At 39.6% G+C, this 21,408-nt stretch overlaps 1 protein-coding gene across 1 annotated transcript; it reads right to left on the minus strand.

Moving 5' to 3' along the window:
• Window positions 1-640: 640 nt before the first annotated feature.
• On the minus strand, window positions 641-19,006 carry LOC120794082 (integrin beta-3-like). The gene is made up of 15 exons (XM_040134722.1): window positions 18,888-19,006; window positions 17,570-17,655; window positions 16,626-16,830; window positions 16,114-16,366; window positions 14,043-14,205; window positions 13,633-13,794; window positions 13,360-13,455; window positions 12,754-12,843; window positions 12,189-12,323; window positions 10,583-11,027; window positions 6,423-6,645; window positions 6,222-6,322; window positions 5,160-5,279; window positions 2,439-2,605; window positions 641-1,683 (listed from the first exon to the last, which is right to left on the minus strand). The coding sequence occupies exons 1-15, from the start codon at window positions 18,958-18,960 to the stop codon at window positions 1,615-1,617; spliced, it is 2,388 nt and encodes a 795-aa protein (XP_039990656.1). The 5' UTR covers window positions 18,961-19,006; the 3' UTR covers window positions 641-1,614.
• Window positions 19,007-21,408: the final 2,402 nt, after the last annotated feature.

Below are 21,408 nucleotides of genomic sequence, written 5' to 3' on the forward strand. Positions count from 1 at the left end.
AGCACGTTAGCCACACATATAACAGTAATCATTTCAAACAATGGTTCATTTTCCAGCTTGGTCTTTAGTTCGTTCCTGTAATGTAATATGTAATTTGGAATAATTCAGTTGGCTAATTTACTTGAACCGAACCTTTCTGCTATTGCATGTGTGATCCTGAGTCTTGTTTAACAAATCATTAACAGGCTGCAAAAAGGACATTAATAGAAAAAAATATTGAGAGGGTTTGATGAAAGCTTTTTAAAGGCAACAATGACACTGCAGACTGTAAACACAATGCATATTGCAGGAAACCACAACTCTTGCTGTTTATCTTTGTGCAAAATGGATTTTCAGGTTGCTCAGCCTCAAATTATTAGGAAAGTTTTAGAAATTTAAAAAAAAAACACAGCAGAAATTAGTCAATGTTGTGTCTTTATAGACATCAGTGATTTAGAATATGGTCACATTATAGCTCATTACTTGAAAAAAGTAATAATACTACATAAAGTGTTGTAGTATTGATTTGTAATCAAATGTCTTGAGATATAATATCTTACAATATTGGAAAAAAAGCCCCTCATTTATTTTAAATTACGTTTTCTAGCCTTTGTCTTTCACATCTCAATCCTGGACACCTTTTGTGGTTGTAAAGTTATCAGAAAGAATGCATGAAATATGAAGTCTACATTTTAGCAATAACATACCATTAGTGACATTGATACCACTTATCTTTAAGTGTCCACACAAGAGACTGCGCCAGTTTTCAGTAAATTTAAGCAGTTTATTCCAGACCACATCATATCTCCAGAACGTCGCTTGACTTAATTAAAGATAGTTTATCTTTCCATAGTCCCACTGAGTACCACTAACAGGAAATCCCAACATTTTGATCAGGAAATGAAGTTTGTTTTACGTAACACTGTCGGCCCCTCAGTTCTTCCACTGATCTCAAACGTTAGTTCCCCTACATCACTTTTTAAAATATATATTTTCCCACTTAGTCTCAGTGGTATCCAGTCATATGGATAGTTTCGGGTTTTTTTTGCCAAGGAAACATTTGTTAATCCACATGTCTTGCAGCCAATAGTTTTCTTTTGATACTATTTTCCACTAAAGGGTTATCCAGAGTAACTAGGACTAAAAAGAGATGTTGCTGTTAATGTAATTTTTGGATGCCTTGAGCTAATGAAGTTCAATTTACCTCCATTGTATTGGGTTTGTGAAAGAAGAGGGAGATATATGGACTAAGGTCCATATGTTATGTACAAAAGTTAATAAAAACTCAATATTTCGGTGGTTGTCAATACACAGCCAAATTAAATAAAAACGATATACATGGCTGGATGCAAAGGCAAGATGAAAGCTTGGGTGAACTAAACCTTTATTCTGCCCTGCACAACAAAACAGTTCTCAGTCAATCACACAAAACAATATCTTACTTGTCAGTGTAGTATACGTGGATGTTTATGACAAATCCCTGATAAAATGTGTCCTCAGAATCATTTCTACATATTTACAAACACAAATAATTATTAATTATTGTCTTGTGACAGTAGAGGCCTGCACATGATTCGGTGCCTTCCCACAAAGTCCATTTTTTCATCCTTTATTATTCATCCTTGTTCAGTAGCATCAGTCTTTTCCTCTGTATGTGATGTTTGTGAAGGTAGACGTGGCTCCTTTGTAGAGAGGATTGTGGCCCTGTTTGTCAAATACACATAAAGAGACGTATATTTAGGTCAGGTTGACGAACACAAAATAAAACTTGTGGTTCAAGATGATAAAAAACTCTTAAAAAGCCACTTCAGAAGCCCCTCGGGACTTGCGTAAGAGAGAATCTAAGTATAAAACTTAAATAGCTACTGAAATTCATTACCTATACATGACACCCAACCTTTTCTAGAATCCCTTGTATTTTAGTCACATATATTACCTTGAACGTGTGCCTTATGTTTCTACTTCTGTTACTCAGTGAGCATTCCTAAAACTGCTGTGATTCTTTGTGGTTTCAAGCCAATGGGATTTGGATGTGTTTTTGAGGCCACACAGAGGCCTATTACCAGTAAAGGCTAATTAGCGTTAGCTAATTTAAACCCAGCCCTTCCGCTGGCTGCCTTTTGTTCTGCTGAGAGTAACAGCATGCCACAAAAATAATAAAAAACATCTTCAGAAAACAACAGAGAGAGACTGCGTGTGTGGCCTTCTGTGTGTGTGCGTGCGTGCGTGTGTCTGCAGACACGTTTGTGTGCCAGTGTGCTTTAAAAAGAATCCAAAGGAGGATTTTCATGCGCCAAGTGTTTTGTTTTTTGTATTTCTAAAACTTCAAATTTAAATGTTTAAAATGTTATTACCTTGATTTCCGTCTAAGTATTGAACAAACACTACAGTTGTAGTTTCCAAATACACCATCTCAGAGTATTTTCACGCACATGCCACCTCAAAATAAATTCACTAACCGTGTCCCACTTGGCACGAGCACGTTCTTCCTCAAATTTGGCGAACTCCCGTCTGTCATGGATGGTGACCAGCAGTTTCCAGATAAGCAGAGCCGCCAGGCCGAGGAACAAGATGGCTCCTGCCACTGACAGAAGCACAACCAAAATGTCTGGACCCGTGGGGCAGTCTGGAGTAAAGGAGGAAGAGATAAAGGAATGAGTAACGTAGACACACAGGAGAAGATAAGCCAGAAGCCAAGTCAGAGGAAGCCTGATTTCATAAAGCTGTTTCCTCCCCGTCTTGTCCTTCACTCACATGGATGTCGCTTTTAATGCAACTCACTCTTCTGCCAAATGCTATGACTTTTCCGATACAGGAGTGTACCACTGAATTACAGAGAATAGTAATGTGGCATTGTAGCCGGTGGCGTGGTTCCTTCTAGCATGAATAACAATCGGTGAAGTGATGCAAGAGAACAGGGGAAGCAAAATGGGGATGAACAGAACGCAATGGGACCTTAAAATTCCAAAGAGCAGAGAGGAAGATGGGCTGATGAGGAAAATAGTAACCTCACACAGCCGGACCACCAATCTCCCATCCCTGATTCTGGTCTGCCAAAACTCAACAGGAATCTGATTTGCACAGTTTCAAGGAGGCTGTACAATAAATGACTGACAGTACTCCCTTTCACAGAGTCATTAACATGAAACCTTCCTACAGCAGACAGGAATGAAACATCACTTGTGCTCTCCTCGGTCATTTTTCCCATCATTAGCTGTTCTGGAAAACTAACGGAACTACAAAATATGTATCTGAATAAACTTGAGGCGAGTAATAGGCCACGCACCGCTGAATCATTCTTCATTTTGTATCTGCAGCTGCTAGTTTAATTAGTTGTTAACGTGTTTTGGGAGCATCAGGAAGAAGTCAAGTCATCATTTCTACACTCTCATTAGTTCACTGATTGTTTTGGCCTCTAGGTTCCAGGCTTAATTGATTCTCCACGCGTGTTTTCCCAATTGCAGTTTTGTTGCAAAAGCTGAAATGGGGGCATTAAGCTGGCCTTGTGAGGTAAAAATAATGAAGATCAAAGTTATAAATGGTCCTTTAAAGGCACCGAAAACTTATTTTCTCAGTCAGCATCTTATTTTCAGTGATTGGGTCTACCAAAGTCCTAACACTTTTGATTATTTCAGATGATAGATTTTCTTTTTTTTGTTTGTTTTCTGTGCTGCTCTTACTGGTTTGAAGTGGGTGGCACTCACCGTGTGAGTGTGTGCTTGCCTGCACATAGGTATGTAGATGGTAGCGTTGGGTAACTTATAGGGGGGAACCAGGGGGAACTTTTACAGCCGACATCAAAGCTTTACTCCTCTTCCTCTCTCCTCATTCCTACTTTCTTCTATTTCCTGCTTTTCAACTGACCCTTTTGATCCTTATAGTTGCTACAATAATGGCTTACATACAAATCATGTCAGATTGGAACTTATTTCTGCAACATTTTTTATTAACTCTGAAATGAGAAATATGCTTAGTCAATTTTGAGGGGTGTCTATTTCCCATCTTCCTCCTCTCCTCTCTTTCTCCTTCATGATACAGCTTCATGTCAGCTTCATGTTGCTTCATGTCCTTTTTAAAAAGTTTCTTTTGCTTACTTAGTTTCTTCTCTCTCCCTCTCCCACTTTCCTCTTGAGGATATGTAGAGTCAGCGGGTTCCTCAAGGAGCTGGGCAGCTGTTTACAACCCTCCTTGACACGGCAGGGTGCACTGTGTTCAAGGCAAGTTTTGGTGTACTTCCCTGCTACCCAGCTGTGCCTCAATTAAACACATGCATTCATTGAAGGCAGACCCGGGGAAATGCTTTCTCTGCGGGCACTGATGGTCATTAAAGGCTGTTTTACCGCCCCACGTGCTTTCTACTTGGCCACTTAACAAGCAGATGAAGGGCATACAGCAGGGAAATGACAGCTCGTACTTGGGCGTAGAAAAAACACTTATTTCACAAGGTGAGGAAGTTGGGTATAACTAATATAGGTTGGTGATGCATTTTTGGTTGTAAATTTATCCTTGTTAACTGTTCATTATGTGCATTTCCTGGATTTGTCATTGTGGCTTCCTTCACCTCTTCCACATATATTATTACCAATATTACCTGTCTAAGTTACTGTCCTTAAAGTACTATTGATAGATTTTTTTGGCCACTTGGGGGCAGTGGAACAACCTGTAAATCATTGTACAAAATTGTTACAAACAATTGACTGATTACACATCCAGTGGACACAGATCAACATTTGCATTCATTTGGACACATGTTTCTAGCCACCAAACATATGCTCTTGATTTGTTATTCACCAGTTCTGTAGAAGGAATATGTGGCTCCGTAGCTACTAAACATTCCACTATGATCACCAGCTAATAGTCCCTGTTTGTTTGCTGTTTGATTCTGGGCTGGTGGTGCACAGTTGCATCAGATTTTTTTCACTGGAGTGAGCAATACAATAAAGTAAAACAGTAAAACAGTAAGACAGTGAACGATAACAGTAAAACTGCTGGCTGTAAAACCAAAACAATGAGCCGAAAGACACGTCAACACTCTGAAGAGCTGACAGAAGCTGCAGAGTTGGGTGACTCACATTAGATGTAGTAATTTGATCCTTTGTTAAAATCAAAAATATTTCTTAGGGCAGCTTAAAATGTTTGTTTGTTAGGTCAGTTATCCATGTAGGATGACTCTTTCTTACCTGGCTCTTTGACGACAAACAAGATGGACTTGCCACCGGTGTCTTCATAGTACTGGAAACGCTCCACACAATCATCCTCATCTTTGTAAGTGCAATTTACAGCATTTGTATCATTGAGCACTGCAAGAAAAATTAAGATATAATGGTTCATCAATAAGTCAAGACATTTACCTCTTTTCTTGTTTTTTGTGTAATGGATACCTCAGATTCTTTATAAAGCAGCCTAGATTTTTTGGTCTTGTTTGTGAGATTTAAACGGAGTTTTGAAATTCTATAAAAGATTGCCTTGAAGGCCACTTTTGTAAACTTTATTGACTCATTTTCACTTATTCACTTATTTTTCATTTACATTATCATTTAAGAGCCATTTTTGGGTGATAACCATTCACTTTATATTAAGACACCCTTTATAAAGTGTTTAGCAGCTGTAACTGATGACTTTATCAAGGGATTAATAAAGTCTGCTTTGACTTTTTTGCAAGCTTTAAAGCGAGAATATGTAATTTTTGAAATATGAAAACACTCATTCCTCCTCTTACAAATAAAAACTTACATTTATAAGCAATAAAACTCACTGTTGCTAAACTCAGTTAACTTTAGCTACCATAAGCTACTTGTCATACCAGACAACACAAGTCTGTAGCAGCAAACCCCCTAAAGGTACTAACATCAGCAAACATTAGGATGATATTGCTATTTAACTTACATTACTGAGTCAATTCGCAGAATTTATAACTTCTTTTTAGTGTGTTACACAACTACACCTTTTTTTGCATTTACGATTTTCCGGTAGCTGCCATAGTTTCTGCTGTTTAACAAAAGATACACAGGACTCCTTTAACCTGCCACAAAATTATAACCCAATACTTGTTCTTATTATTACTTATTAATAATTAGTTAATAGTAATTTTGTATTTATTTTTTATTAATTATTTATTAATATTTATCATGCCATTAGCTACTACTTATAAATACTTTATGAGCAATGATTTATTAGAAAGTGGTACCAACATTCAAAGTGTTATTTTCTTGGTAGGAGTTTTGGTCATCTGAACATCTCACCTATTTCATCCACTAGCTCAATTTCATCCTTGCAAATTCGAGAGCAGGTCTTGTCCTCAAACAGCTTGCCCCTCTTGAAGTGCTTACACTCCACACACTCCCTTTACGAAGAAAAACATAGGTCATAAGTTCATGTCATTAGCTTTCTGGATATATAAAAATGACAACTCTATGTGCAAGCTCCTCTGTATGCAGACTCACTTCTTCATGGTACAGGCGTCAGGGCAGGTGGGGCACTTGTCACACGTGGCCCCGTACGCACCGGGTTGGGTGCACTCACAGACCCCGCACACACACTGGCCCCTACCACTGCACAGCAGACCCAGGTGGGACATACAGGTGTCAGTACGTCTGGAGCAGTTACAGTTCTCACCCTGCCAGTCCGGTGCACACTGGCAGAAGCCACAGTTACAGATACCATGGCCTGGGAGGGAAGAAGGGATAGGGAAAGAAAACTAAAACTGTAATAGATGGTTGATATCAAAACCATAACTACTTAATCATGTTCCCAACATTCACCCTTGAATGTTTAAACTTAACATTTTTTTCTGCAAGATTTATGCACTTATTTGGTACGTGCTTGGTCAAGTTCTTCAATGAAATTATATCACACTTACATTGAGTATTGAAACACAATTTTTACATGGTTCATCCTGATATATTTGCTATCTTGACTGACCTTGGGATCCTGACTTGAATTCGAAATCAAGTTTTGCAGGTTTGACAGCACCTTTTTGCACAAAATGAGTACGTGGTGATAAACCCACCAAAATGTCTGTGGAGTTGAGGAGGTTAATGAATTAGCGTCAACATAAACTTTTCCCTGACAGACAACGCTACTATTACACTGTTTACTGGTATAACTTCCATTTCCACAGACGTAGGGGTGGTATTTAGCAAAAGAGGAATCGGATAAACAATAAAGGAGACGACAATGTGGCCAAGCCGAATTCTGGATGAGATGGTAGTTGGGAAAGAGGGAGGAACATGGCCGTAGTGCTTAGTGGTTGACACGACTGTAATTTTATTTGCTGTGCATCATTCATTTTAGACAACCTACGTTTGATATATTCAGTATCAGCTTGCTCTAACTCTCATAATTAAAAGCTATATGATGTCTACACAGAGTGAAACATTTAATCCCAAGACTTGATGTCTTTATGGCTTCATCACTCCAAAAACGAAAATATTATGCTACAAATTTCCCCAAAACTCAGCCTGACACATAGGTTATCTTTGCCAGTTTTTGGAACTTCACTAAAATTGTGTGGGTTTCAACAATGTTTGGGCGTTAAGCTTGGTGCGGTTTGTTAAGGGGTTATAAGTAAATTTACCACAAGCCTTTGTCTTAGTCTTCTCTACTTTCCTGTTGCAATGATGTGGTTTAACTTTATTTGAGGGTTCCACTCAATGTTGAGGAATTTATACAATCAATATTCAAAATTCATGCTGGCCTTGTTAAAGTCCAGCTCAAACACTAACAGTGTGTTTACATCCATTCCAAATTTTACAGGTCTTTTTATCTTTGGCTTTGGAAACTCTTGATGTTTGCTCCTTAACACTGGAAAGCAGAAGTGGTAATTCATGTTTCTGCAAATATTAGACACCTAAAACCCATTTCATTTTGTGCCTGTGCTGTCTGCAGGACTTTTATTTTTGGTTGCATGATTCAGTGCATGTGTTGGTGAGTTTGTGCGCATTGGTTTGTTGTTTTTCCACGTATCTGTGTGTATATGAGCATGCTTCCAATAAGAGAATGACACTGGAGAAAACATTGTGGTCTATCGCTGCCAAACAATGCTCAGATAAACAATGAGACAGGAAGCTCCTCGGAGCAGTCTGACTGGATAAAAGATGATCCATGAAGAAACTGTCATTACTGCTTCACCACAGGACCGCTGGGTTTTATTTAGACCATCCTGCGGAAAAGAAGAATGGTCCTTGCACTGAATCAGGTATTTCAACACAACAGCAGACCATGTTCTACATACAGAACATTTCTAGTACTCTCCCACTAGGTCCTTTTTCTGCCCAAACATGGGTTTATTTTTAGCCTTATTACACCACACCAGCCATTGAGTAAGCGGAAAGGTATTTTAATGTTAATCTATGGGCTTTGGGGAATACAGCAAAACATTTCTCTGTGAGAGAAGCAAGGGGGGTGGGTGAATGATATATGAGCTCTGATGATGTGATGAGGCATGAGGCAAAAAAGCAGTCTCTGCAAAAACTTGGCGTAATGCAATTAACAACGCTCAATTAAAATATCTCCGGAGCAATCTCATTAATTGTCAATGTGTTTTAGCTACTTTTAACACAACAAAGAGGAATTGCCTCAATAATGTAGAACACTTGTGACAGAAGCCTGTAAATTTAGACTCCATGATCCATATTCTTTGTACTGTATGCAGGCAGTTTTGCCCTTTAGTTCCCATTCTCTCTTTGTGTCTCTTGTTTTTCTCTGACATTTTAATCCTGACATCTTTAGCAGAACAGTTTGAAATTTAGGGAATTTACTTTTGGAGAGTTAGATGAGGAGACCAGTACCACTTTCATGCTTGTGCCTCAACTATGGATGGAGTCAGGAGGTGATTAGCTTAGCTAGCACAAAAACTAGATGCAGGGAGAAACACCTAGCTTGGCTCTCTCCAAAGCTGTTGTTTTTACAAGTTTTGAGTACAGATTAAACAAAAGGAGAAAAAATGTACTAATAACTAAGCTTTAGTAGTGCTGGCTGGTGTATTTGTGATATTTGGACAGAGCCATACTAGCCGTTTCCCTTGCTTCCAGTCTTTATGCTAAACTAGCTCCATATTTGTGCTACATCCATTCGTTGTTGGCATAAGGACAACCTCCCATTATTCTCACTTGGGAACATTCATACATTATCCAAAGATCGTTACCCCACTGCTAACTTTGTAGTCACACCAGTTGCTAAGTGGGAGATACTGTAGCTGTCAGATTGCCCCGATATCTCCGACCACAGCGCAGAGGCTGGCGTGAACAGTTTTTTCTCACTTGGCAGCTCATAAATACAGCCTGAATCATATGACTTGACTTGCATTAACAACATGAAAGTGGTATCAATCCTCTCGCTCTCAGCAAGAAAAGCGATAAATCATTCTTAAAATGTCAAACTCTTCTCTTTGATCTCTCTAAGGAGGTAGATTCAAAAATCATCAGGTATTAAATGAGGGACAAAAAGTATCCCTCTATTGTTGGTGGGATTTCTTGCAAGAATGTAATACATGTATAACTTCTGTCAGTAGTGAAAGCAAATGAACTGCTATCAGTAAAAGTCTAATGCTTACTTTACACAGCTAATCCCAGGCTAAAAAGTCCCTCATAAGATCCCAAATACAAGCCACGGTGTAACATCATGTGTTTTGAATTGATGACATATTGTCTCTTTCGAAACACTAAAAGAGGAGGAGGATCATGACACTCTGAGTTAAAGGTCTTAACAAACCAACCAAACACAAACTCATTCCCATTGTTTAAAAGTCTCAACCGCAACAGAGAAACGTGAGAGTCCTCTCTGACCCTAGAGAGCTACCGTCTAACTTGAAAATACTTTCTTTGTGCATAAATCCTATTGAACTCTGTGGTACAAAAGCTTGGCTTGGCTGACACAAACATACAACCTGAGCATGCACACACACACAAACACACACACACACACACACACACGCACACATGTCACACCATATGTTTATTGTGAATGGAGCCCAAGCCCCGGACAGAAAGGAGCGTTATTTTTGTATGTAATTCTTCCCATATGAGGTGGGTGGCAAGTCGGTGTGGTGACTGGGACTACCAACCTTGGCTGCAAAGGTACTCAGATTCTCTGAAACTCTGCCACAGACACACACAATGTCTATGACAAGCCATTTTAACCTCACCACCTTTCAGTTCTGCTCATGTTTTGTGGTGTGGGATGCGAGAATAAGGGAAAAGAAACAGTTTAACATTATGCCAAAGTTCCCTTGTTCCAGCTTCACCGATGTGAGGAGCTGGTGGTTTCGTCAGTCTTCCTACAACTGTAAACCGAACATCTTTGGGTTAGAAAAAAACGGCCATTTGACAAAGTCACCCTGTGATGGGCATTTTTCACTATTTTCTGACATCTTATATACAAAACAAATAATCACATAATCACGAAAATAACTGGGAGATTAATCGATAATGAAAATGATCATTAGTTCCAGTCCTAGTTTTCAATTAGAGTTCTGTCAGTTGACTAATCTATTGATCAGCTTACTGGATCAGCCCTGCTCATTCGGCTTAAGATGCTCGAGCAAATTAACACAAGAACATAAGAAATTTGAACCTCTTTCTCATTTTAGCTCATAAGATCTTACCTGAGCAGAGTTCCCCCTTGTAGCGCAGGCAATTGAAGTCATCACACTCGCACAGCTTGCCCCAGACTTTCCCAAAGTCACTGCTGTGGCACACACACTGGCCGCACACACAGTCTCCGCGGCCGCTGCAGACGGCAGAGTGCAGCCCTCCAGAGCCTGCGGGTCCACTGCAGTGGTCTTGCTCTGTGGGATTATAGTCGCCCTCTGCACACTCACAGTGCGGCCCCAGGCGACCCGGGTGGCACAGGCAGATGCCACACTCATAGGTGCCGTTGCCGTGGTTGCAAATGGGGCTGTTGGGCTGGGCTTTGGCCTGGCACTTGCAGTCGCACTCAAAGGTGACGGTGATGGAGAGGGAGTCCTTGAAGCCCACAGGCTTAATAATGAAGGTTTTCTTCTTTTGTTTGGGGCAACCACGAGCCCTGGCCTCCACACTGAAAGAGACCTGGGTGAGAGGAGGGGATTGGAATTGTATGATGTACTTGGTTCAAACAAATACTTCTTTCAAGAGGAAGAATACTTCTTTTTCCAGTTTCTTTTTTTTCTAACTTCTTTTCTCTAATTTTCAGCATTATCTAATCACTGTTGGCAGAAACAGCACAAAGATGTGACACAGAGAATGCCTCCATATGTATTTCGTCAAAGTAATTGTTCATCAGCACTGCATCCAAATCTGGTAAATGTCCAAAAGAGGGCAGTTCCTACATCTGGTGAAACAGCCATATATGGAAGAAATAAGAGGAGCTGAAGCAGAGAGAAAGAAATTTGTGGAGGCCAAAAAATGTCACCTGGAGTGAGGAGAGAACAAGGAAAAGAGCCAAAGAAGCTGTGATAAAGAAAAAATGAAAAAGAGGGATAGAGAAAGAACTCTTTAAGCAGACAATTTGCTCTAAATGGAGTTGGCAGAAGAAGTACGGAAAGACATGAAAACATCAACTAAGAAAGACAAGTTCAGAGACAGTGCTGATCCACATCTTTCCATCATCTGAAAAATGGGAAAATCCCAAATTAAAAACGCGTTGATAGCAGCAAGAAGGGAAATGGAAAGAGACCAAAAGGCGATGAAAAATAGTACTTGGAACTAACTACCATGTTAATTTTAGAATCAAGACATGATTAAAGCCACTAGTGCCTTGGTTTTTCTAAATCCCCAGAGATGGGACAGGTCATTTAAAAAGTTGGCATGAGAACTGTTAATATTGTTTTCAGGCAGTGCAAACTGTTACCATACTGTGTAAATACAGTAACCCATTTAGCCTATCGTGTCCTTAAATCTAAATTTCTTTAAAAAAAGTTTCATCTGCTCAATAGGATGCTATTATTGCACCTATTTTATTATGCAAACAAATTTATTTGACGGAAATTTATTAAAAACAGTGTAAATTAATTTATACTTGTGAAGTTATCTGTGAATCTTGAATGTGAGAAATGTCTGCATTTTCAAGAAGATTAATTTTCTTAATCACAGAACAAGGTATTTCCATTTTTCCATATCGGATTAAAATGTAGCCACACTGCACTTTTTCTTCTAGGCTGAATATTGATATAGGTTTTTAGTATCGGGATATATTTATAGATACCTCTCTTTTTTAGAGACTAAACTGACCGTATCTCCTATTTTGAGTCCAGAGCAGGACTTAAGGCCAGGGATGACCTCTCCATTCAGACAGGTGGCATTAAAGGACAAGGACAGCTCCTCTGGGACGCCCTGGAGCTCCAGCTCCACTTTGGAACGGATTTTCTGGCAACACCAACAAAAGAAAATAGCATAAAACAGCTACACGTGGAAGGGTGAGTATACAGACTCTTATCATAAGGGCCAAAATCACGTTGGGTTTCAAAAAATATGTTTTTATTACAAGTAAATTATAATAATTTGTATACACAACACATTTAATCTCCTTCTCTAATTACATGTAGGCCGAACAGTGTTTATTTGGGTGTACAGACACAAAAGTGCACACATTAACACACATGCTTGTATGTGCACCTGTAAAAACACCAAAGTTACAGCCAGGATTGATAATAAAATTTCTACTAAGACTCTGGCTCGACTGCGTGTATGACTCAGACACAGTGGGTGTGCGTCAACACACACATGTCATCCCCTAAAACACTGTCTGGTCTAGGGTGTGTGTGTGTGTGTGTGTGTGTGTGCGTAAAACACTTACAGCGTAGGCCTTCAGTATGAGCTGAATGACGTTGCCCGAGTCATTGGACAGTGTTCCTACTGTGGTGCCAGGAATCAGCTCGCTATAGTTCTACGAGACAGAGAGACAGACAGACTTGAAGACTGTTGTCATCCTACTCTGTCGGTGAAACTATTTACAAACTATTAATAGTCACTAATGTATCATCAGTTACCAATATATATAAAATACACTCCTCAATACCTGTCGAACATTGTAATATAATGTACCTCCATATTAGTCAAAAAAGTAAAACCTTCATGTCAAATGATGATTAAAAACCCTAATGTATATTTATTACTTTAAAGAATATTTTTGCTGATGATATAATAAAAATAAAACATATAAACATATAGTGATAGGATAGTTCATATTTACCTTCTTATGATTTATGAAATTATTATTATTATGACATTTTCTGTCAATAAAAAGTTTTACCACATATTAAATAATTTGTTCCAGATTGTTAATAACGTGTTAATACATTATCCAGGAATTTATAACATTAATAGATTTTTTAAATTAAGTCTTTTTCTTTCGTTGGAGATAATGACAGGAAAAAGCACAAGTACAAAAAGAGCTCCTGACCTGGTACAGAGGAACCACAGGATTGGTGACAGCAAAGATGAGGTTGATATTGTTCTCCGACATCTTCTCTGTGATCAGGGCAAGAGATGGGTAATCCTGTGAGACGAAACGAGGAGGCGCGGTTAGCACATGCCCGCATAAACACTGAAATGTCCCTATTCATACTTTTACTGGCCTGCATATTTAAATAGTCTTTCATTCTCTCTGCTTCGTCCTTGCTTTGTCGCTGTCTACAGTCGGCGCACCAAACACACACTGACAGTATACACTAACCATGGTGGTAGACATGCTGTAAATATTGTCAGAGTTGAGGTGGCACTGCCCATCATTGGGTTGAATGATTCCGGCTAGACGACCATCCAGAGCCACGTGAGTCTTTGCATCCGAGGTGAAGATCAGGAGATGGGAAGCACCAGGACGCCAGCCGATCTGCTCCTGGTTCCCAACAAACCACATAAGATAATAAAAAAAATGTAATCTTTCATTTTAATTAGCACTTTGCTAGACACAGTCATCTACAGCACTTTAATTTCAACTCTGTATTTAATATAGTTCTTCTTTTGGAAATCCAGAAATATTTATATGTATTTATGTGTGACTGAAGAGAAAAAGAATGTAAAAACGAATCAGAGTTGGGTGTTTGAAACAGTGAGTGTGTATGCACATGCGATCTGTTTCTCCACCTTGCACACTGCAGCCTGGATGATGGCATCAAAGCCTCCCTCTGGGGCATCTCGGTTCCTGGACACCATCTGCTTCTTCACTTCCTCTGTGAAGCGGCCTACTTCCTCCGTCAGAGACAGAACGTGTTTGTAGCCAAACTGGGGCAGACATGTCGTGTTAATGCTGTCAATCAAACAGAGATCAGTTTATTAGTTTTACTCATCTGAACATCTGTTTAGCCTATATGCCACTGCGAAAAATGTGTGACCTCCCTACTGTCCCAAAAAAATATTTATAATATAGGTCATTACAGGGAGGTTTTGAGGGGGTAAATAACTTGGCGTAAAATGAAAAATAATCTAAGTCAGGTTAATTGGGTTTATATATTTATTGCTACATAAATGATTTTAGTTATAAACTATTTTCTGGTTTTGTTTAGTAGCTAATTGGGATTTTTTTGTGCGTGTGTAAAATTGAAATTTTTTTTTTGTAAGGTACACCAGTTGACAGTTTGACATTACAGCTCTTTATTTTACCCTACTTCAGTGTCTGGTGCTCCCTGTTCTGACATTTAGGCACAAGACTGCGAGTCTGTACTTTGGCAAAAACTTAAGCTAAATGCTATAGGCATCGTGATAACATGCTCACAAGACTAACATGGGATTATTTAGCAGGTATAGCCAATGTTCGTGACCACCTTCAACATCTAAGTATAGCATGTTAGCATGCTAACATATGCTAATCAACACTAAACACAAAGTGCAACTGAGGCTGATGGAAAAGTCATTGGTTTAGTAGTTTAAAAACCACAAAAGTTAATATAATAGTAGCACCATAGGAAAATTGATGAGATCACCAAAGTCAATAGGACACATCATCTGGGAACCACAAATGTGTTTAAAATTTTGCGCAAATCCATCAATTAGCTGCTGAGTTATTTTGGACTAAACTGGTGGACTGACCGACTGACATTGCCATAGCTAGCCCTGCCACTAGCATAGCTAAAAAATGTGAAACAGTTCAAAAACAGTTCAAAACAATATATATATATATACACACATGATATATTTAGAGTTGTTTCTCCTCTTCATCATTTAGTTAAAAAAAGCTCTGTGCACCGCCAATCAACCCCTCTTTCTCTCTGTATTGTACACCACTAGACCGAAACTCTCCACTTGTCTTATCTTTTATCCAAACATTCCTGGAGGCTGGATATCGGCAGACTGTGTGGAAGCGGGAGTGTGTGAGTGACCCCAGGGGGAGCTTAACTAACCAAAATCCATCACAGAAGTCGCCTTCGGACGGGGTTAAAGCGTCTCACATCGGGACGCTGTTAGTCGCCGAGAGGAAGATTTACCTGCGGCGGATTCAGAGCAGCTGACCCAGCACTAGGGAGCCACTGTAAGCCTTTAACAAGTGCTGTGACGCTGAGCCTGCCTGCATTTTTACTGAGCAACGCTGTGTTTAAAGGTGTCCTCACTAAACTGACATCATCTGTATAATGAAGCCACCTTCCACATGCAGACATAAACAGCCACTGAAATCAACACCAGTGGGTCCACATGAGAAACGTAAAACACAGCTAAATCTAAGAATGCAGCCACTAAAAAAAGAAAATATTCCATTACAATATATGTGTAACAACGAGGGAACAGGTTAAGGAGGCTAATCTTGATGTTCTTGTTGTAATTAAGTGTGGTCAACTTTTTTTTTTTTTTAAGTAGTTTGACATTTTAGGAAATGTGCTTAGTCACTTTCATTTACATTCTGAACTAATGTCTCGAAAAATAAAGGCAAATTAGCAGCCAACTCAGATAAGTTTCCCTTTTACACTAGAACATTATTAAATATCAGCAAATGTAATTGATATTAGAGGAAATAACACCTAAAATGGGTGTAACTCTGACAATAAATTGTTATTTCCTTGAATATTTTTGATCAAAGCTGGATTTAGGTAAGAATGAAGTGCATTGATAATAGCTGGAACTTTGACATTGTTTTCAACTGTATTTTTCAAGATGGTCGCATGGCACCAATCAACGAGCACTTTTCAAACTTTAAGCTCTCCTTGCATTTTTTTTTTTCTTTTACCTGTAGCAGGGGTTCTCCACAGCCTCTTTGGGGGAGATGTACATGTAAGGCGAGACCGGCTTGTCCACAAAAGCCCCAAAGCCCATGCGGAGGTTGCTGGTGGTGCGGTTCATGGCCTCGGCCAGGCCTTTGCCCAGCGTCCTCAGGCGGAAGAGGTCGTCATTCATGGAGTAGGAGAGGTCCATGAGGTAGTAGAGATCAACAGGGTAGTCGTCCACCTGACGCACCTTCACTGTGAAGCGCTGAGCATCATCTGGGAAACGTGATAAAGAAATACCTTTTTTTAAAATATATTTTTACTGGATGTTATTATTATGGGTCACTTCATTCACTTAGTGGTCATACTACACTTGGATTTAAGCAAGAAACATAGGACAAACAATACAGAGAAAACAGCTTGACTTTGTTCCCATGTCACTTCCCTCTAAATCAAAACACAATCTCTCTTTACTTCAAGTGCGCTCGAAACTCCACCTTCATCACTTATATATTTACTAAATTGAGAAGCCGACCTGGCCTGAGGGTAATGTGGAGTCTCTGGGGTTTGATCTGAGTGACGTTTTGTGTGGCCCCCGCTGCCTTGTTGCTGAGTGGCCGGTCCTCGATCACCTGCAGTTTGCTGGTTGGAGACTCCAGAGCTGACGGAGCACAGCCCGCTGCCACCAGGTTACTCTTCAGGTCACAGCGGGAAGAACTGGCAACTCCCTGGCCAAAGTCCTGACAGAGAAACGAAATCATTTTTCAGAAAAAAAGCTGCCTCCTCACTGGTTTGGAAGTACTTTAATTTGTCAAACAGTTGTTTATTTTCAGAATTCCCATCTGTAATAATGCTGTGTAGAGAGAGAAGGGCATATTGGATTCATCTGAAAGTTAAATTGTAATGAAAAATTCCAGAAGTGGTATAACATTATGTTTCTATTAAACGATTTCCTGGAATGAAGAAAGAGTCCAACATCTCTTGAGCAAACTCTGGATTTAAAGGCAAATTCCACCTTAAATTAAAATGAACATTCCTATTTGAACGTCCTCATATATTTCAACCAGTGCTTGTGAACACAAAGAAGCAGAGAACTCAGGCTGAAGTCATCCTGAGAAAATTCTCCCCTTGAATGGAAGGGTTGAGTTCACTAACAGACTTTCAACAGTTTTGCCATATTAAATCATTACACACGTTAAAGTTTGAACCAGAAAATGTGACTCTATCCCCATGCAGTCACAGGAGGCCAGTCACTGTGCCTTAAGTGCCAGGAATCAAAATAAAAACCCGAACACAAGTGCAATGAGTTTTGGGTGGATTTGACTTTTTTCTAAAAAAGCGATCAAATAAAATCAATCAAGATATACATCTGCATGCACTCTTCTCAACCAGATTACTTGGCTGATGAGGAGATTTGTACCAGCCTGCACCGGCGGAAAGCTCATTGCCTAAATGAAGTGAAGTGGAAAAGAGACCTACCTCCTGGAAGCACCACGCACAGCTGGGGTGCACAGCCAGACATTGCTTGCATGTGCTGGCTCCTCTGGAGGTGCAGACGTTTGAAGCTGGAACCAAAAGAAAAATGATATTTCCAAAAGTGCAGTTTACTGGTAATGTCCGCCTCACGTGACGGACATCTGTCGTACCATATTGTGAATTCTCTTAAAACTGTGTCTGTTTAAATTAAATCCATAATATGATGACTTTTGGATGTGACACCAGAATTGGTTTATTTTTCGACTACAAAGAATTTGATTAAGAAAATTAAATCATTAGAACCACACTGAATTGCATTTTGGCAAAATGAAACCTATCAGAGAAGTAATACAGCGGTGGGAAGTAACTACGTACATTTACTCAAGTACTGTACTTAAGTACAATTTTGAGCTTCTTTAATTGACAATTTCCATTTTATGCTACTTTATACTTCTACTCCACTACATTCAGAGGGAAATGATGTACTTTTTACTTTTTGAACTTGTAGTTACTAGTTACTTTTCAAAACCACATGACATCTTTACACAGCACAAAACCCGCTTACAAACTATCCAGTATTTCCCAAAACGTTCACAAAAAATTACATCCGTGTAGCAGGAATTTGCTTTGTCTACTTTCCTACCGAGTAATCATCTCACAACCCCGCAGATTCATCTTGTGACCTTTTGGAGAGGCCTGACCCCTAGATTGGGAATCACTGGACTTCCTGACTGTATATGAAGTAATCAAAACAAGCTAACCGACTAGGCCAGCTACAACAATGCATTAATTTTTTTTTATTTCTTTTCTTTTGTGCATTAATTTAAGTAATCATTTTGTCAGTCACAGGGGCCAAGTACTTTTGATACTTTGATACTACCTCTGTACTTTTACTTAAGTAAACTTTTAGATGCACTTTTACTTGTAATTGAGTAATTTTACATTGCTGTACTGGTACTATTACTTGAGTAAAGGATTTGAGTCCTTCTTCCATCACTGTGTGTATGATTAAAACTGTTTTCTGTTCTGTACAAACGATAGGTCCCTGTGCATTCCCCCACTGTCTGAACTTTCTGAATTCTTCCTTGTTGCCACTGACTGAAAAAAGCACTGACACCCTGATCCGGACCTTTTACTAGAACAATTATGTTCTGTCCAAGAGGCACTTTGAGAACATCTTTTTAAAGTCTTGGTAGAGTTGAAACCTTGCCTCCAGACCGTCGAAAATACTTCCTCTGAAAATATTCTTGGCTACACGGGCATAAACATAAAAAAACAATAAAACAAAAAACAAAACTGCAGGACACGAAGTCTAACTTACCGCAAACCTCTGTTATTCCAGTAAAGACGAAAACACACATCCATAGTAGCGTCTGCGGCGGGAGCGCACCCATCCTGGTGCGGGCTCTGTGAGGAAAGAGCCTGCCAACGAGCTCTGGTGCGACTACAAGCAGGACAGAACAACAAAAAAAGTAAAAAAAAAAATCATCTGCAATCGACACAACTCCAAATAGAGTCAAATGCCTTAGATCCACCTCCCTACTCCGCATCCATGGAGCGCACTATTCTACTATTAAATATAGTGGGCGGGGAAAGCATGAGCTGTGAGTTCGGAGGCTTTATTTTGGTGAGCATCAGACATGTGACGTTCAGGTACCGGCCGGTATGTTGTTGTGTAGTCTGGTATGTCGCTTTTAGAAGTTGGGTCGACTGAATATCGAGCAGAGTATGGTGTAAAATTTACAGAGGAGGAAAATGTGCGTATAAACACATTTTAATCAAAAAGATAAAAAACAAAACAAAACATTAAATCATGGAAAAACTGATTTTCAGTGTACTTTCTAATACACACACACACACACACACACACACACACACACACACACACACACACACACACACACACAAACCACAAAAACAACAACACTGAATTAAAAATGTGTAGGGCTTGAATGTGTTGAGCAGAACAGCAGTTAATATATATAGTTTGTGTTAAGTAAGAATGAACTGTAGTCGCGTCTACATGAGGTTTGCTTTAGCATACACTGCCCACTAATGGACACAACCTGTATGAACAGGTGTCACCAAAACTACAGCACCTTTTACACTTCAGCTGGAGGGTGTAATTGAAAATAAATAAATAAATACATTTTTAAAAAGCCTGTTTTCTTTTATTAATGCTACAAATGACCCAATAATGACTCAAAATGTGTTGTGAAAAATGAAACTTGGCCCGATTGTGGTCTAATATTAAACCATCTCAACTGAACGGTCAGGGTTGTGGCAGCACAAGCAGCCTTCGCTGGCTGAATTCTGACTGAATTGCTCCTATGTTTGTCACTCAGTCTTCAGTGAATGACACAGGCTATAAATGGCTTTACAACCACAGTTAATCTTTTGACTAAAGACTCTTAATTGGCAAGAAAACTGATTCAGGCCAATGTAAGTTAATCAAAGGGGTCATTTTCATATAGGCTACATTTTATTGCCAGTTTAATAATTGCCGCTACTATTTACTGATCTTTGTTTTTCCTCTGCTCTGTGGAAGAAAGGCAGATCGGATTTGGGTCAATTTTAGTGACGTGAGTGCATCAAGTAAACCCCTCAACCAAGGCAAAGCCTTTGTTTGTTTAGGTACAGCACAAGCTAACCTCTCTTTAAAAGAAATATAGTCTGAATCACAGTGGCTGGCCTATACAATAGGTTTATATCTGATAATGGCCAAATAATGTATAGTTTTTAGAAGGATGTTACCTTAAAGCAGTCCCATCACCCTGCTTGACTGCTGTGTCCACAGCCGTAGTACCGTTTCTATCCACCAGATGTCATTTTCTTACAATAAGTCGTTGGGAGAGCATTTGAGAGCATGTGAAAGATGTATCTGCGAGTGTGGGGATCGCACACACTCCCTTCCACCAGCCTTTCAGACTTTCGGCCTTGGGTAAGGATGATTATGAAAACTGAATCCCATCGGCGGACTGTTGAATGAGGCTGCTGCAGGGGAAAACAGATGTAAACACAGATTGTTAGCAGGCAGCAATTGAACACTGTTTCTATTTTAGACATGTGAACAGGATGATATAGTAGTCGAGTTTGGATTATGTAAAGATTCTTGCACAACTCTCCCAGGTTCATCAAAATAGAAAATGCCACTAGTCCTCAGTGTTTCTGTTTTGGTTATGCGTTGACCTTAGGTTAAAATTCAAGGTGACATTCTTCAAGGTGATCCAGACTTAATGCATGATGTTTGGACTCCAAGACACAAGCTGAACTTGTCCTGAGATGTTTTTGAGAATTCAGGGCCAGTGACAACGAAGATCCATTTAATCTGATTAATTGAAGGATGTTTTGGGACATTTAGTTTTTACTCAACAATCGTGTTTTATTTGCATCTTGCTGGGACTGTTTCATGCAACTGAAAGTCACATCTGAGAGCTGTTGGCATGGCAGTGATATGTGAACGGGACTGGTGAGTGGAGCAGATCCTTGAGGCATGCCAGATGTAAACAATGACGCAGAGGAAACACAATCACCAGCAGAGACAATGAGGACCAGTCCAGAGCAGTCCCATTTACTTTAGCTTGTCAGTTGTCGGGGCACTGATGGCATAGGATGTGTAAATGTGAGACAGTTTCAGCTTTACATTATGGGGAAAATCGATAACAGAGAGGCACATTTTCATGGAATGAAACCATAGTGCAGCCAAATTGGTTGTCTGTCTTTATTTCTGTCTTTATCTCCGTCCTTAACATTGTCTCTCTTCCTCTTCCGTTTCCCCTGCTTTCTCTCCATCCTCGTCAGTTGCTCTTCCTTTCTTCATATCTTTTTTGAAATTGCTCCTT

Source organism: Xiphias gladius, chromosome 9 (assembly GCF_016859285.1).
Source record: "Xiphias gladius isolate SHS-SW01 ecotype Sanya breed wild chromosome 9, ASM1685928v1, whole genome shotgun sequence".
Taxonomy (NCBI): domain Eukaryota; kingdom Metazoa; phylum Chordata; class Actinopteri; order Istiophoriformes; family Xiphiidae; genus Xiphias; species Xiphias gladius.